We start from the raw sequence: 14,720 nt of genomic DNA, 5'->3' as shown, positions 1-14,720 counted from the left end.
CTGAGGGGGTATAACGAACATCTTAATTTTAGCAAAGAAATTCAGATTTTTCTTTATCTATGGTACAAACAAAAATATTCTTTAGCCTAAAATATACGTATACGTCTTCAGCTAGCTAAGGAGCTGTCAACACATTTTCTCCTTTTATTTTCTAAAGAGTTCTGAAATCTATACACGGACCAAGTCTTCTGTAGGAACATTTCAGATCAATTAAACTGCCTAGAGAATAATTATTTTCACTTCATAGTTCTGTGCCAAAGGCAAAAATATGCTGTTGTGTTTTCTTCATAAAACAATATATGTCCTGACAGATTACTTTTCATAAGCAGTAGAGAAAATGCTATAAAAAGATATGGCTTCAAAGCTCAGTGTTGGGATGCAGGTTAGTGGTTCATATTTCTTGCAAGGACTTTAAATTGTTTAAATATTTGAAGATGAAAGTTAGAAAAGTAGTTTTAATTCTGCAGGTTATAGAAGAAAATTCTAAAAGGACAATTCTTTGATTTGTAAGGAAATTACAGCGCGTGCTTTGAGTCCAAACAGCCTGAGCTGAGAGCAGCAGGCAGGGCACGGGAGCTCGCGCCCCACAGACGGGCAATGTTCAGGATCCCGCAGGGCAGACAAGCACCTGATTGCGTCAGGCATCAGAAAGCTGATCCCGTGCCAAAGGTCAGAGCCCTGACAGAAAGCATGATGGCTGGATGCATGACATACAGGATACGTTTTGAATTTCAGGCGTAAGGATCCTGCAGGCAAGCCACAATTACTGTATTCGCATTGGTCGGGAAGGACACTCTGCCAGAAAAATTGTGGCAAAATCTTTCATCCAGTATTGAGGAGGGCACCTAAAAGAATGTGTCCTTTGGCTCTGGTCCCCCAGTTCCTGCAAGTAGGATACGCCTAAGGAGCTCTGGGTGATGAACAGTGAAACAGTAAAGAAAGGCTCTTGTTCATCTTGTTAACCTCAATCAAAGCACGTGCCATGGGGCTGTATCCAGCCCTGATCGGGTGCACCTTCACGGCAGGTTTTGCAATCCTACCCGCCTCTCTGCACGAGGATTAGCTCAGGTTAGCAGGCTCTGAGCACGGGAGTCAAAGTACCAGCAATATTTCTGAAAGGTTACAAAGGTTAGAAAATCATTTTGCAGATTCCAACAATGCACCAATTTGTAATGGTATGAAGTACCCCAAAACCACTTTGGATGCTGTATTTTCCCTGTCAAAACCACGCAGGTGTGATAACACTTTTGAAACAAACAGAAATGTTTGCAAACTGAAACAAACACATGTTCCCTTCAGTTTATCTGCTACATTTTGTTTTATTCATTGCCACCATCCCAGACTGCGGTCGGCTCCCCTGGCACCTCTTCAAAGCCCTGTCATTATTGTCTTGCCCAGCACCAGCAGATGCAGAGGGCGATCCGCTGCGATTCCTGGGCATTCACTACATTTAAAATGTGCTTCCCTAAAATGGACATCTGCAGACCCTTAGGCTTGATCCATTTCTGCCAAGTGCTTTGCATACGTTTCCAGTAACACAGTGCTTGCGTCCTGACATTCAAAGCAGAGGTAAATGCCTTACTGACCACTAAGTATATAACGGCGTAACGAGAAATGAATACAGTGATGAGTCTGGTATTTTAAATCCAACAACAACAACCCCGACTGCCGTGATCCTGCTGACCATATTCCTCAACAAAGTCCCGAGATGCTGACTTTAAGAAAAAACAGGCAAACCACATTTATCATTCACTTGGATTGCCACCAGCCCCCAGGATTACAGGACAGACATATTTTCACTCACTTGTGGAGACAAGCTGTAGCTGTAATTCTTGCCCTGCTGGTAGTCTTGGGTTTGTTTGGTTTCATTCACTTCATTTTCTCTCTGGTTTTCCAAATATGTACACGCTATTTTTTATCAGTCATCTTTTAACAATCACACTTAGCATATATCCTGTTTGCTTGCAGTTTAAAAAGATTGCTGTCCTCCTGCCACTCATAACACCAAACACCCTATTATTCACTGTTGAAAATACATTGAATACCGTAACCCCCCCAAGAGCTGCAAAAAGGGAAAAACGCGAGTTCAAATAACGCCTGATGCCTAGGGAAATTACGAGGGACTGACCCAGTGAATCAAGGCCGGCAGGATGCCAGCAGGTCCTTGGTCCTTGTCCCAACAGGACAGGCACCCCTGTGGCACGGCCAGAAGGGATGTGCAGGAGCCATGAGGAACTCCCGGCTTCAGCTGCCGTTTCGGCAGTGCTGCAATATCTATTTATGCTGCTCCACAGCTTATTTTACGTGCTGCTGAGTCAAAGCCATAACAGAAACACGGTATTTAAATAATGGATGTGGAAATTATTTCTTCTCATTAAGGGGCCAGCAACTCTAATCATACCAAGGGAATAACCGAGCTGTGTCACACCGGCATGTGCAGACCGAAAGGTCGCTGAGGTGGCGCGACTTCTCTGCCTTTGTTACCTTCCTGAAAGGAGTTGGAATGCCGTAAAATTCACAGCCCACAAGACGTGTCAGGTCATCCCGCCATCTAGGAGGTGCCCCTTTATACCACGAAACTCATTTTGTCTGCTGTTTCTTTTGCTTTTCTGTTTCCTCTGTGAGGCTTCTTCACAGAAAGGCAAAGCGTGAGACATCCTACGCACCCCGACAGATGACAGCACAGAACTTTCTTCACCCAAATTATGTTATCAGCAGTCACAGAATCACAGAATATCCCCGCTTGGAGGGGACCCACGAGGATCATCGAGTCCAAGCCCTGGCTCCACACAGGACCACCCCAAACCCAAATCCTGTAGTCATTGCCCAGTAACCTGCCTGAAAGCTCCTGATGCTGTATGGGTCTCATGGCAATACAGCACCTTCTGGCAAGACACTAAAATGGAGGATTAAGCCAGAAGTTTATTTGGCTGCCTCCTCCCCTGTAGTGCGCAAGCCCGGCTCATGCTTAAGAGGAACGGGAGAATTTTCCCGATTTTATCTTTTCGTCTTTCACTCTGCCGGCACTTTTCCTAGATCAGCACCACAGCCGGGCTCCCCTGCGTGAGGAGCACCACATCTCTTCGCCTCGGCTTCCCACCATCTGCCTGCGTCGGCGTCGCGCAAGCCATTTTTTCAGACTTTTTTTTATTCGCAGAGGGCAAACGGCGCCTGAGGGGGGGAAGAACAACACGGGGAGAGGGGGAGAAATCTCAGCAGCGAGACGAGAAGCCCTGTGGCAGGCTGAGGGGGCCACGGCGGCGGTTGGGGCAGCCGTTACCCGCCCAACGGCCGCCCCCTGACGGCGGGCGGGGCGTGACGCGGCCGGGGCGAGGCGGGGCCCGGCGGCGGCGGCGGCGCTCAGAGGGTGCGCGGCGGCGGCGGGAGCGGAGCGCGGCGGGGCTGAGGGCAAGAGAAGAAGGAAGGGAAAGGAGAAGGAGAAGGGAAAGGAGAAGGGAAGAAGGGAAGCGCCGCCGCCATGGGCCGGGGAGCCGCGCTCCCGCTGGCCGCCCTCTTGCTGGCCGCCCTCTGCCTGGCCGCGGGCGGCGCGCGGAGCCGTTGGGCGCGTGAGGCCGCTGGTGAGTGCCTCACGCCCTCCCCCCCGCTTCTTTCTCCCCCCCTTCCCTTCCCTTCCTTTCCCTTCCCTTCCTTTCCCTTCCCCTCCCCGCTGCTGACGGGGCAGCCCCTCCCCTCCCCTCTTCCCCTCCTCCCCTCCCCTTCCCCGCCCGGTGCCGGTCGCTGTGGGGCGCTCGGCCGCCCGCGGGGCCCCTCAGGGCTGCCCCGGCCCCCCGGGGGTGGCCCCGTGTCGTGAAGGCTTCCTAGCGGGTGCTGAAAGGCACAGGGTGCTTCCCCGGGGGGGGTTTGGGGAGGTTTGAAGGGAGACTGGAGGTCCTGAGGCGCCGGGTATGAGCCTGTGGGCTGTGCCAGGTCTCGGTCAGAACCAGCGAGGGGGTCCCAAAGGTGGACGTTGTTTGTTTGGCAGACGCGAAGCTGTGCCTGATAGCTGGAAAAAAGCGGCTTTGATCTGGGAGCTCGTAGCGAGGAATGGCCGTATACCCAATGGAGTGGTTTAAGTGGCACCATTTGCCACTTAATTGTGCTAAGACTGTCATATCCCTCACTGAAACGAACAGGCAAAGATCTTGTTACATCTCATTGCTTCTAAGAAGCATAAAGAAATAGCACCGGGATTCCTAGCCCGATCCTGCCGTACCCAACAGAAGGTCCAGCAGCATTCAGGCATGATTCAAATCCCCAGAATACTGAAGGCAGAGAGACGATCCCTTTCTGGTTATCATCTGCTTGTTTCGATTGCCAAAAATCCACAAACAGCCAAGCTGCCTTCGCTGGTGAGCAGAGAGAGGCGAGAGGTCATCCATCGGTGCCTGGAGGAGGTGGAAATGTGCGTGGAACGTGTTGGAGGCTGTGGTGCAAAGAGCCGTGTGTTGTCTGAATGCGATGAGCGTGTGACTAAGTCTTATTCAAAACTAATGCAGTGAAATTGTAGATTGGGAGAATTTGTTTGATCCAGACGCTGGACGTGTTGACATTGTGGTTTCGAGAGGACAATGTGTGGCTCAGATTGACATTAAAAAAAGCAGCCCGACTGGTTGGGTTGCTGGCTTCTGCTGTGATCAAAATGGGGATAGATTTACTGTTTCTGCTTTCCTTTATGTGCACTTGTATGTGAAGTCCTCGAAGCCGGTGTCTTTATTTCCCCTAAATCAGCTGCTTTCTACTGCAGGATTCTCTCTTATTTATTTATTTTTTTCATAGTTGGCTGTATTAACAGATCCATAATCAAAAGGAACCAAGCTTTTGCCATGGGAGGTTTCAATTAGCTACTTTGGTAGCTTCAATTAGAGCAGTATATTTTCTGTTGTCTGTCCAGGTTGACTATAATGAGAGATTATTTGAGGCATATTCTCAGTGTGTATGTGAGGTCTGGTTTTGGAGTATCAGTAGTGTTGGGAGGGAAATGTATTTGTCTCGTCAGATACATTCACAAATTGCAGCTTTTAGGAGCAGTTAGTTCAGTGAGAATGGTTGTGCCTTAACCCAGGGCATTGATACGTGAGAAATATCAATGGAAATATCATCCTAAGGACTGTTTCCATGGGTGAAGTTGCTCTCTTACAGTGCTACTTTTGACCTAACCAGTTATCTGTTTCTTCTTTTCAGACACCTGTGGAAACTTTTCTACCTGTGTTTCATGTAACAACACACATGACTGCCAGTGGGTGAAGTGTGCAGAGACAAGTAAGTAAGACTACATGAAGCAAATCCTTTAATCCAACTAGATGTATTTTTTCTGTATTGATGTTCACTACAGGAAATACGTTGTTCTGTTTGATAACCTAATGGAGGAAGAATTCATAATTTGTATCTGTTATTCAGTAAATTTGAAGTTCTTCTGTGAGACAATTGAAAATGTTCAGAATAAGCCCAGATTTGTAAGGCTTCTGATCTGAATCTGCTGCTGCTATCTGAATCTGCTAACGTTTTCCAGAATGTCAGCAGAACAAACTGGTCACTTGAGCTTATTGTTAAGGGGTCAGGTCACAAGCGGGCTGTGACATGCAGGTGCATCCCGGTGCGGCCCCTTTTGATGCTGTGCCATAGACCTGGTCACAGACACTGCGCCTGAACTGAAATGCAGTCAGGGAAAGGAATCCATAAATAAGATCAGCTAAGAGCAGTGTTCCTAAAAGTAAGAGTTGCAACCCACTGAAGGGGACGTAGTAGAGTCAAAAAGAATACAGGGCACTTGCTGGCCTCAGTCAGAACTTTGTTTTCCACATTGTTGGGGAGGTGGATGTAAATACTTCTAGGTGACCTCTTGTAGAGGAGATAAAGCTGCTGTTGACAAAGGCATATGAAGGCTACAGAAGTAGTCCTCAGGAGGATCGTGTACACTTTGTGAGGTGGATATAGGTAGAATAAGAAAACAGAACGGCTTGGCTGTAATAATGTTCTTGTGGATAGAGTATGTATGAATGCAGAGGATGGTTCAGAACTGATGAAAAGAATTTATAAGTTACTTGTCCGGTACAAACGTCCTGCAGGAAGGTGCACTGCATATACTGTCTGACCAGCAGGCAGATCTCTCAGGTGTTTGAAGTAACTTCTTTGAGGGCAGAGAATAAATCTGAGTCGAGGAAAGTGCAGACAATGAACAAGAAACAGATGTCTTAAACAGTTACAAGGTCATGGGTCTATTGAAAAGGTGGAACTAAGTTGTGCTTGCGTGGAGAATTTAAGACAGTAAGAATTCTATACTGTTTCCACAGAGAAGCAAAATATTTAACTTGAAAAGTGTAACAAATAGTAGAAACACTGCTGAATCTTTATAGGCTATAAGGAAGTGTCAGGCTCTACTGTTACTGCAAAATGGTCTTTAATCAAGTATGTATAGTGCTTAAATGTTGAGCAGTAGAGTAACTAGTGGAAGAATGTACGAAAACTTCTGTAACTTTTAATATAAGACTGAGGTCCTGCATATTGAAGTGGTTTTAATGTTATCCTACCTAGAAGATACTTAGTTTATCCTGGGAACAGTTTATTAGCATTTAAGAATATCTACAGTAGCAGAGCTTTTTTTTTTTTTTAATATAAAAAAAAGTATTTAGAACTTGTTCTTTCCTTTTCTGACAGACTATACCTGTGTAAATAGAGCAGAAGTAAACAGCTCAAAGTATAATGAATGTATGATTGAAGATTGTTCACGTAAGTACTTAGATATTTTGCTTCTAGGTTGTTTAAAGTGAAGCAGTCTCATCTGCAACTCCTTAACGTGGTGACCTTTGTTAATGACTTCTACAATTTACATATGCTCGCACGAGTATGTAAATAAGCCCTTTGCTTCCAGCTTAAACCAATGATGTGACATAAAAATACACAATTCTATTACATGTTCAGTAACTGCTACCGATGTTGTTTCAAGAAGCTTGATGTATTTTAATAGATGTCTCCTCAGCTAGTGCCCTGTTTTCTTGTATTAAAATGGGTGAAATTTCCTATTAGATGGAGCCTATCCTGTTTAGGAGCTTAGCACTATCCTCAAGAGAGTAAGTTTCATATTAAACAAAAATTTTCACATGGTAAAATTCTCAGCTTTGTCTGAGAAGTAGTAAATGGGAAGGGGAAACTTAGAAACATACCTGTAGGCTATCTTGTGGTGGCAGTGGCCAGTCAGAAGTAATTCTGCCAGGCTTGAACTTCGGTATTGTTTCTAAAATGGTACCGGTACTCTGCATTACCCACGGTAGCTGGAAGGTGGCTTATCCCAAATAGCTTGACTGTGATGGTTACAGCAGGCCTCGTGTTGTGTGTGGGTTAGCCAGCAGTGGACAGCGGGGCTGTAAATGGGTACGGTGGCAGTGTAGTCCTGTGCCTCACCTCATGTCCTGTGAGGCTGAGGGGCAGGAGTACCTGGGTCACTTGGCTGTAAGGCAGCCGAACTCAGTCGGCTCTGATACAGGTGGCTGGGGAAGGGAGGCTCTCCTCACCAGCCTCCTCCCCGCTGCCCAGCTATGGCTGGTTCCTCCTGTTGTACAAGCAAGGGCTCGGTTTTAATAGGCACCATGGAAGAGTTAAATTAGTGATGTCAATCACTAACGTGGATGGATGGGAGCTCCTAATGAGCCAGTGGCTTGGGTCAGCACTACCTCTGCGGCGGGTTGACATGGAAGTATATTAAGGTGGTGCTAAACTGGCTTGAGGCCAGGCGTAGATTCTGATGTCTCTCTAAAATCAGGCTGCTCTGGTTTCCCACCATGCCAAACTGCTTCAAGATGCCAAAAAATATTAAATGACTCTGAGCTCTAAAGGCTTCTGGACATAATGGTATTCCCTCAGGAAGCTCAGGTCTGAGTGTTCATAGTGTGATCAAGTCCTGTCCGTGTGGGATTAGCTCGGTTAATACAGTAAATTGTAGAAGGCTTTGCAGGTTTTTCTGCTAGTTTTTTTTTTTTTTTTTACGCCTATACTAGCCACAGCCTTCAGAACAGAGGCTGTCAAACTGTTGAGGATGTCCTAGTTCCCATCCCCCCAGCTTCAGCTGTCTAACCACTCTGCTTTCTGGTTGACCTTGGGTAGGTCAGGTTTGCTTTTCTGAGCAGTGAGGTCAGGAAGCAGTACTGATTACCTACTTCTGTGTTGTGTAAAACCTGCGCAGTTTGTGGTTGTCCAGGAGGGCTGTTCTACTTTCTGTTTGCTTTGAGGAGCCTGAGTTGCCGTAGTCAACAGGGATCTTGCATTCTAATTTGCACCCAGGCTGAGCACTGGGTTGATTGCACTGCCTGTGACAAAGTCTACATGTACTCATTTATGCAACTTGTGCTTAGTTCACAAGATTGTTAGTTCAACTGGCTAGAAATTACAAACCAGAACTTCAGAAGAATTCAGAGTCCCTAAAACTCTGCCTGCTACTGTTCTTCTGTTAAATACTGTTGCTGATGATTTTAATGTAACTTTTTATTCTTTCATAGTTCTTACAACTGCTCCTCCCGCTACTACATCGTCATCCAATACCACAACACCACCTTCCAATTCTACTACAGAGTCTTCCAATGCTACCACAACAACTTCTGCTATCACAGCTCATCCTACTATAGGTAATATGAAGGAGCATGACCCGGTGAAGTGATGAGTGGACGCACAGGATCACTTAGTAAACTGCTGCTTGAACTGGAAACTGTAGTGGCAATTAGAATGCAGTATGCCTTGCTAGGATTGCCTCTGTTCAACATAGAATGGCAGTAAGCTAGGGCTTAGTGAAGGAAAACAAGGACAAGGGCTTTTTCTGCAGCTCACTGTAGTAGCATGACTGCTTAACATCTGAGGCGTGGAATACAGGAATGGTCCCAAGGCTTGGAAGAAGTGGATTGTATAAACTATGACAGAGAATTTTTTCCTTCCGATATAATTAAGAATTGGCTCAGTGGTAGTTGTTTGAATTACATTAGTCATTTCCACAAATCATGGGTTCTTACGAGCCTGACTTTTTGTTGCCCAGTCCAAAAGCTTCTGTTCTTTCACACGCTGCTGTCTTAACAGTCAGGTTCTTAAGATCTTGTCTTTAAAAGCATCTGATCCTTAAAGCAGCTGGGGGGTAACAAGAGCTGTACTTGATTAGACTCATAACAGCTTAATGTACAGAGGGGTGATGATTACCTATCAGTAAATGAACAGATGTTGGCATTTGTCCTAGGTACAGAGCGGAATAGTCATTAATTTTTAGTAATACTAATCGTGGGATGGGGAAGGTCAGAGAGCCAGATTTCCATATTAAGTGAAGAGCTTTTAGGAGACAGTTTAGCTACAGGTGAAGTGTTCTCATATTCCAATTATGATGTTGGCAGTTAGTGGTTTTGGGAAACATTTTTTGGTGTTTATCTCCTGTCTAGAGATAGTGCATTTAATTACTTAAATACAATAAATACTGAGTCTAAAGGCCACTCAGTGAAAGTCCTTGACCTTGATGCAGATTCAGTTGTCTTGAGGCAGCTGTCCTGATTCTTATTCAAATAACATTTATGTTAGTATTTGAAAGAAGGGTTTTCTGCCTAAGTGAAAAACTATTCTGATTTGCGGAGAGCCTTGAAATATTTGGATAACAATGGTATGGTCAGGCTGTAAGTTTAAAAAAAATAAATCCTTGTTGCGGAAACTTGGCTTAATGCCATGCAGCTGAACATGTAAATTGGATGGGGTATAGTCTGAGATCAAAATCTATTCTTGCTGAAACAAAGCAAATCACTTATTTAAGAACTTAAATACTTACAAAGTTTGCTCTTGAAGCTTATGATACGTGCTGAATTTTTCTTCTCTCAAACAGCTAACACCACCAATGCAACTACACATGCTCCTATGCCTTCAACCACCGCTACTCCAGTCACAACAACCCGTACTCCAGGTAATGGCTATTAGTAATATAGCTGAAGCATAAAACACTTAGAAATTGGTGTTAGTGTTGCCTTGAAAGGTACTTTTAATGTTGTACCAAATTTAATTTTGCTGAGGTTATATATATGTATGTATGTAGCAAGATAATAGCCCGACCAGCAAGGCTCATTGGTGAAATGTTAAGTGTCAGAAATGTGTTGGTCAAACTAAATCAATTGGCCACTTCTAATAGCATGTCTGAAAGTCATTTGTAAACTCAGCTGCAGGACTTACCTCTGGAAGATGTTTTATTTTTCACTTGTAGCATGGGATACCTTTCTTTAAAGTGTATGTATAGTGGGGTGCATCCAGTGGTGGGAATAAGTAAGTTGTAGTATTTTATTTCGGTATTAGTCCTGAACATGCTGTTTCATTAAAAGCTCTAGCGAGGTGAAGCTCTTTAAAACTAGCCATCAGCAGATGGCTGTTACTTCTAGATTCATGGGTTTTGACTTCAGTTGAGTTCTTAAAGTAAAATTTCTGGAGTAAAATATAGTAGATAAGAGATGATGCAAATTTAGGCAAAAAAAGAGCAAGCAGGAAAAAATGGAAAATAGGTTTTGACTGACCATATCTATATTACACTATGGAAAGGAGGAAAACTTTTGGCTTTTTGAAGTACAAATAATGTCCAGCTGGGACTTGCTCAGTATTGAGGTCCAAGGCAGCTTGGCTATAAATATCCCTATCTTTTTTACAAACATTGCTTAATTAAAATTTCAGTATCACTTACCTAAATGCAGCTGCTGGCATACCTTTACTCTTACATTTTGTTTTTGTTGGTGTTCAAATGTTTTGTCTGAGTAATCTTAACAGGAGCACACCAACGCTACAATCTGTAAAGCTGTAAGCATTGTACACTCACAAACTGCTCTGTGTCCTTTGACAGGTACTGTGACTCCTGCACCTTCTTCACGCAAGTCTACATTCGATGCTGCCAGTTTCATCGGTGGAATCGTCCTTGTTCTGGGTCTGCAGGCCGTTATTTTCTTTCTGTACAAATTCTGCAGGTCAAAAGACCGAAACTACCACACACTTTAGGACCTGTCACTTTATAATGGACTAGTAGCCCAACACCTGTAGTTCACTGAACCAAAATATTTTCTGTTGCTCATGGAAGACAGCAGTTCATAATATCCTTTAAATTTCTAAGAGAAGACTTCAAAAGAATATTTTTGCACCATTATACTTGGCAAGAGGTAATATGAATCTCTCCAACAGGATTACTTGCAATATGCTGCATGGGTTCTAATGGCTGTCTTTTCTTTAATGGCTGCTGATGTGGGACTTCTTTTGTTTTTGATATGCCAAATGTAGATGTTCAAAGTCTCTTTCTCAGTGGCAACACTGTCTCAAGTAGACAATCTCATGACTTCCTATGAAGGCTGATTTAATCAACGTTTGATACAGTGTCCCTTCAGTTTTATTAAGATGTGAATTATTGGTGACTGACTTCAGGGAGTGAAATACCATTTATTCTAGCTTGTGGCTTGCACAGCCTGTTGCAAGAAAGGTGAACAAAATTGATTCCACTATGAGACTATCTACTTCTACAAAGAACCCTTTTTTTTTTTTTTTTTAAAACAGTAAAAAAATAAAAGGTTGCCTGACAAAATAATGCATTCCAAACAGAAATCCCATGCCCTTCCCAGATAATGTTGAAGGTGGAGAGGGGATGTATGGATAATGCTCGTAAAGGGGAAATGAAGATTAGTGCCTTAAAAGACTAAAAATTAGCAGGCTGTAAAAGTGTCTCACCTATCAAAGATAAATAAAATTTAGTAGGTACTAGTTTTATATAGGAGAAAGGAGTATGTGTGACTTAAGCATTCCAGTTTCAAAATCTTCTGCATTGAATAACTGTCCCTTGCTGACCTTGTTTGCAGGTGAAGGGAGTTTGGTACAGTAATGTTCAGCTACAAACTAGCTGTAAGTCGTTTACCTTTTTGTTCTGGCATGCAAAGACCATAAAACTGAAGTGATAGAGAAAGTACAGTTCACTCCCTGTGTGAAAAGGCAACGATTTCCATTTATACTTGAAATACTGGTGTTTGGGGAAATCCTGACTTTCCTTATTCAAATGCAACTTGATTTCAGTTTTTTTTTGTGTTTAAACCTTCCTGTGTCTGCTTGCTGCAGGAGCGATTAAGGGTAGTCAGAGGATCTGCTGATTTGATCCAAGTCAGGATTGCTGTAGTCCTGGTAGTGTCAGGGCTGTATCTTCCATGAGCCTCATTCCTGGTATCGGGTTTGTTTGACCCTGCAGGAAACTGGTTAAGAAAACTTACTCAGCCAAATGCTTTTCTTTCCTTTTTTTTCTTTTTTCCCTCCTTGGCTGGATCACCCCTGTGATCTGAGTGTAAGCAAAGGTACGTCATTTTCAAAGTAGACCTACTTGAAGACCCACAAAGATAACCCCACAGGAAAAACTGAAGTAAAAATAAAATGAAACAGTGGGTGTAGCACATGAGAGTAGCTCTTCATGATACTGCTTGATCATCTGTAGTACTGTCTTACTAGCTCTGATCTGACTTAAATTTGGCAGAAATGCAACAAAAGGATAGCATTAATGCAGGTAATAGTCATGGCAGTGTAGCTTAGACACGAAGCAAATCAAGTGCACTTCATTTGCAGATCACTTAAGTGCACGGTGTTGCTTTCTTATGTTCTAGTTTGAATGGCATTGTTTCTGTTGTGCTGCATAGAAAACTCAAATTACTACAAAATACAAAGGTTATTCACCAGTACTGTATCCTTGAGTTCATGAGCTTGTGGTTTTTCTAAGCAAACCTAAGACAATCAGCTCAGGTTTATTAAAACAAGTGAGCAGCCAGCTTCCAGCAACAGTGTGTGTGGGTTAGATGGTATATCCTTGGCCTTATTGTGAAATCACTTAATCTCTCCTTTCCCTATCTCAGAACTATTTTATTACCTTTATTTGTTTAAGAAGATATCCATGAGCTTGTATTCTGTGCTTTGAAGTGAGCAAAATACTCTCCTAAAGTGTGACAGAGTTCTCCTCAGCTCAGCAAAGCAAACTGTATTCGTAGTGTGTTATATATATATATTTTTGCCTCCAAGGGCTATCTTTTCGGAAACTTGCAGAAAAACGCTACAGAACACTTCATAGCATGGAAGATGTTGCCACCAAAAAAAGTTGTTGCTTTGTAATATGTTGCTAAAATGCTTATTCATGAGCTATGCTGATTCTGATTTAGGTTGTAAAATACGCTGATAAAGCAAATGAAAATAATTTTCAAGTGCCTTAAAATTGCTTAATCTTTTGCCTCTGATTTTGTTTAAAAGGGTAGAAAGGATACCTTGCCTTAGTTACTAAATTTTTTTTTCTTGGTGCCAGCAGTGGCTACTTTCCAAGACTTTAGGAAACCCAGGATCTCTGACACGTACAGATACCAGTCTGAAAAACTCGAGCTTGTACTGCGTCAGCTCAGCTGTGTTCTGGAAGGCCTGCGTTGCGCATTGCTTGCTCATTAGCCTTGCTGCCGAGGTATAATCCACAGCTTCCAGAGTTGGAGCTGGGGTCATTTCCTGTTCCCCTCTGTGGGGAGGGGGCCTGGGTTGTATGTCTCCACCCTGTGCTTGGCTGCCTCACTGTAGAAGCAAACTACTCCTTGGCGAAGTTGCAGTATTGGCTACTCTGTGCTGTGTACTAGCAAATAACCCGAAGTAACAACTTGCAGTTCTTCTCGGCCTTGTGTTTTGAAGTGGAAGGTAGCTCATAGATCTGTAGTTTTATTTGCCCCTAAATCAATTTTAGGCACTGAACTGTAGTGACTCTTCAAGTTATCTGGCTTTTTCTCGAAGCCAATTGTGCAAATATCAAGCTGTTATCTTATGAATGTTCTTTGCAAGTGTTGCTGTAAAAGTTTATTTTGTCTTCAGTGGAAGAAAACTGAAACAGTTGTAATCACAAAACCAAATTGATAAATAAAAGCTGTTGAATGGAATTTTACTTGTAAACTTTCTTTCATGTGAGCAATCCCAGAGGGGACAGTCTGCCAAGTTTCTGGAGATAAGAACTGTTTTCAACAGCAGTCAAACACTGGGGAAAGCGCGAAAACAAAATCTTTGAAGAGTTGATCTAGCTCTCCGAAGTTGTTAACTTTGCACTTGGTTTGTACAAAAGTACAGATTCAGATTTAGAATTGTCTCAGAAAAGTAATTTTCAATTAGGTGATGAAATTTGCTGTGTTAGATTAACTCTGTTGTGCTTTGGCTGTCGGGTCAGAACAAGGTATTTGTCACATGTTCCACCTGTGACAACCTGTAAGTCTAATGCTGAATGTGCCTTTTTCCAGTAGCAAAGTTCCTAATACTGGCTGGCTGCCTGTAAGGTGGAAGAGGGGCTGCAGTCTGTGGCTCTGGGCAAGCTGTTAATGTTCATGTTAAAGCATTTCTTCATGTTAAGATCCCTGCCTACGTGAAAAAGGGGTTGCTCTGGATCTGATTGCCTTTCCTGTGTAATCAGGAGAGCAAGGATATTTGCTAGGGAGTGATTGTCAGAGTATGCTTGAAAAAGCCAACATAGGGTGTGCAGTTCTGTAGTCAGAGGCTGACTGAAACCATCACCAGCTCTCAGTGAACTAACCTCGGTAGTTCCACGTTGTGACCTCGATGGTTTTGTGAGTAGTCAAGTGCGAATGTGTCACTAGGGTAGTGGTGGCATAACTCGGTCAAATACGAGAAATCTGCAAAACTTGAGTACTGTTTCTGGAAAGGCTGTATGGAAATGGAGGAAACCTAGAGCTTCCTGA

General features: G+C 43.5%; 1 protein-coding gene across 1 annotated transcript; it reads left to right on the top strand.

Annotated features, from left to right (window-relative positions):
* The first annotated feature begins 3,360 nt into the window (after positions 1-3,360).
* On the top strand, positions 3,361-13,913 carry CD164 (CD164 molecule). The gene is made up of 6 exons (XM_084513880.1): positions 3,361-3,578; positions 5,182-5,259; positions 6,655-6,726; positions 8,490-8,615; positions 9,839-9,916; positions 10,835-13,913. The coding sequence occupies exons 1-6, from the start codon at positions 3,479-3,481 to the stop codon at positions 10,984-10,986; spliced, it is 606 nt and encodes a 201-aa protein (XP_084370006.1). The 5' UTR covers positions 3,361-3,478; the 3' UTR covers positions 10,987-13,913.
* Positions 13,914-14,720: the final 807 nt, after the last annotated feature.

This window comes from Aythya ferina, assembly GCF_964211825.1.
Source record: "Aythya ferina genome assembly, chromosome: 3".
Lineage (NCBI taxonomy): Eukaryota > Metazoa > Chordata > Aves > Anseriformes > Anatidae > Aythya > Aythya ferina.
This window is presented reverse-complemented; position numbering and strand designations above follow the sequence as displayed.

Bases quoted from the DNA above. Each gene is read 5' to 3' on its own strand.
- CD164 (XM_084513880.1), top strand. From the start codon at position 3,479: ATGGGCCGGGGAGCCGCGCTCCCGCTGGCCGCCCTCTTGCTGGCCGCC. The intron at 3,579-5,181 runs GTGAGTGCCTCA...TCTTCTTTTCAG, and splicing joins TTGGGCGCGTGAGGCCGCTG to ACACCTGTGGAAACTTTTCT. The intron at 6,727-8,489 runs GTAAGTACTTAG...ATTCTTTCATAG, and splicing joins TATGATTGAAGATTGTTCAC to TTCTTACAACTGCTCCTCCC.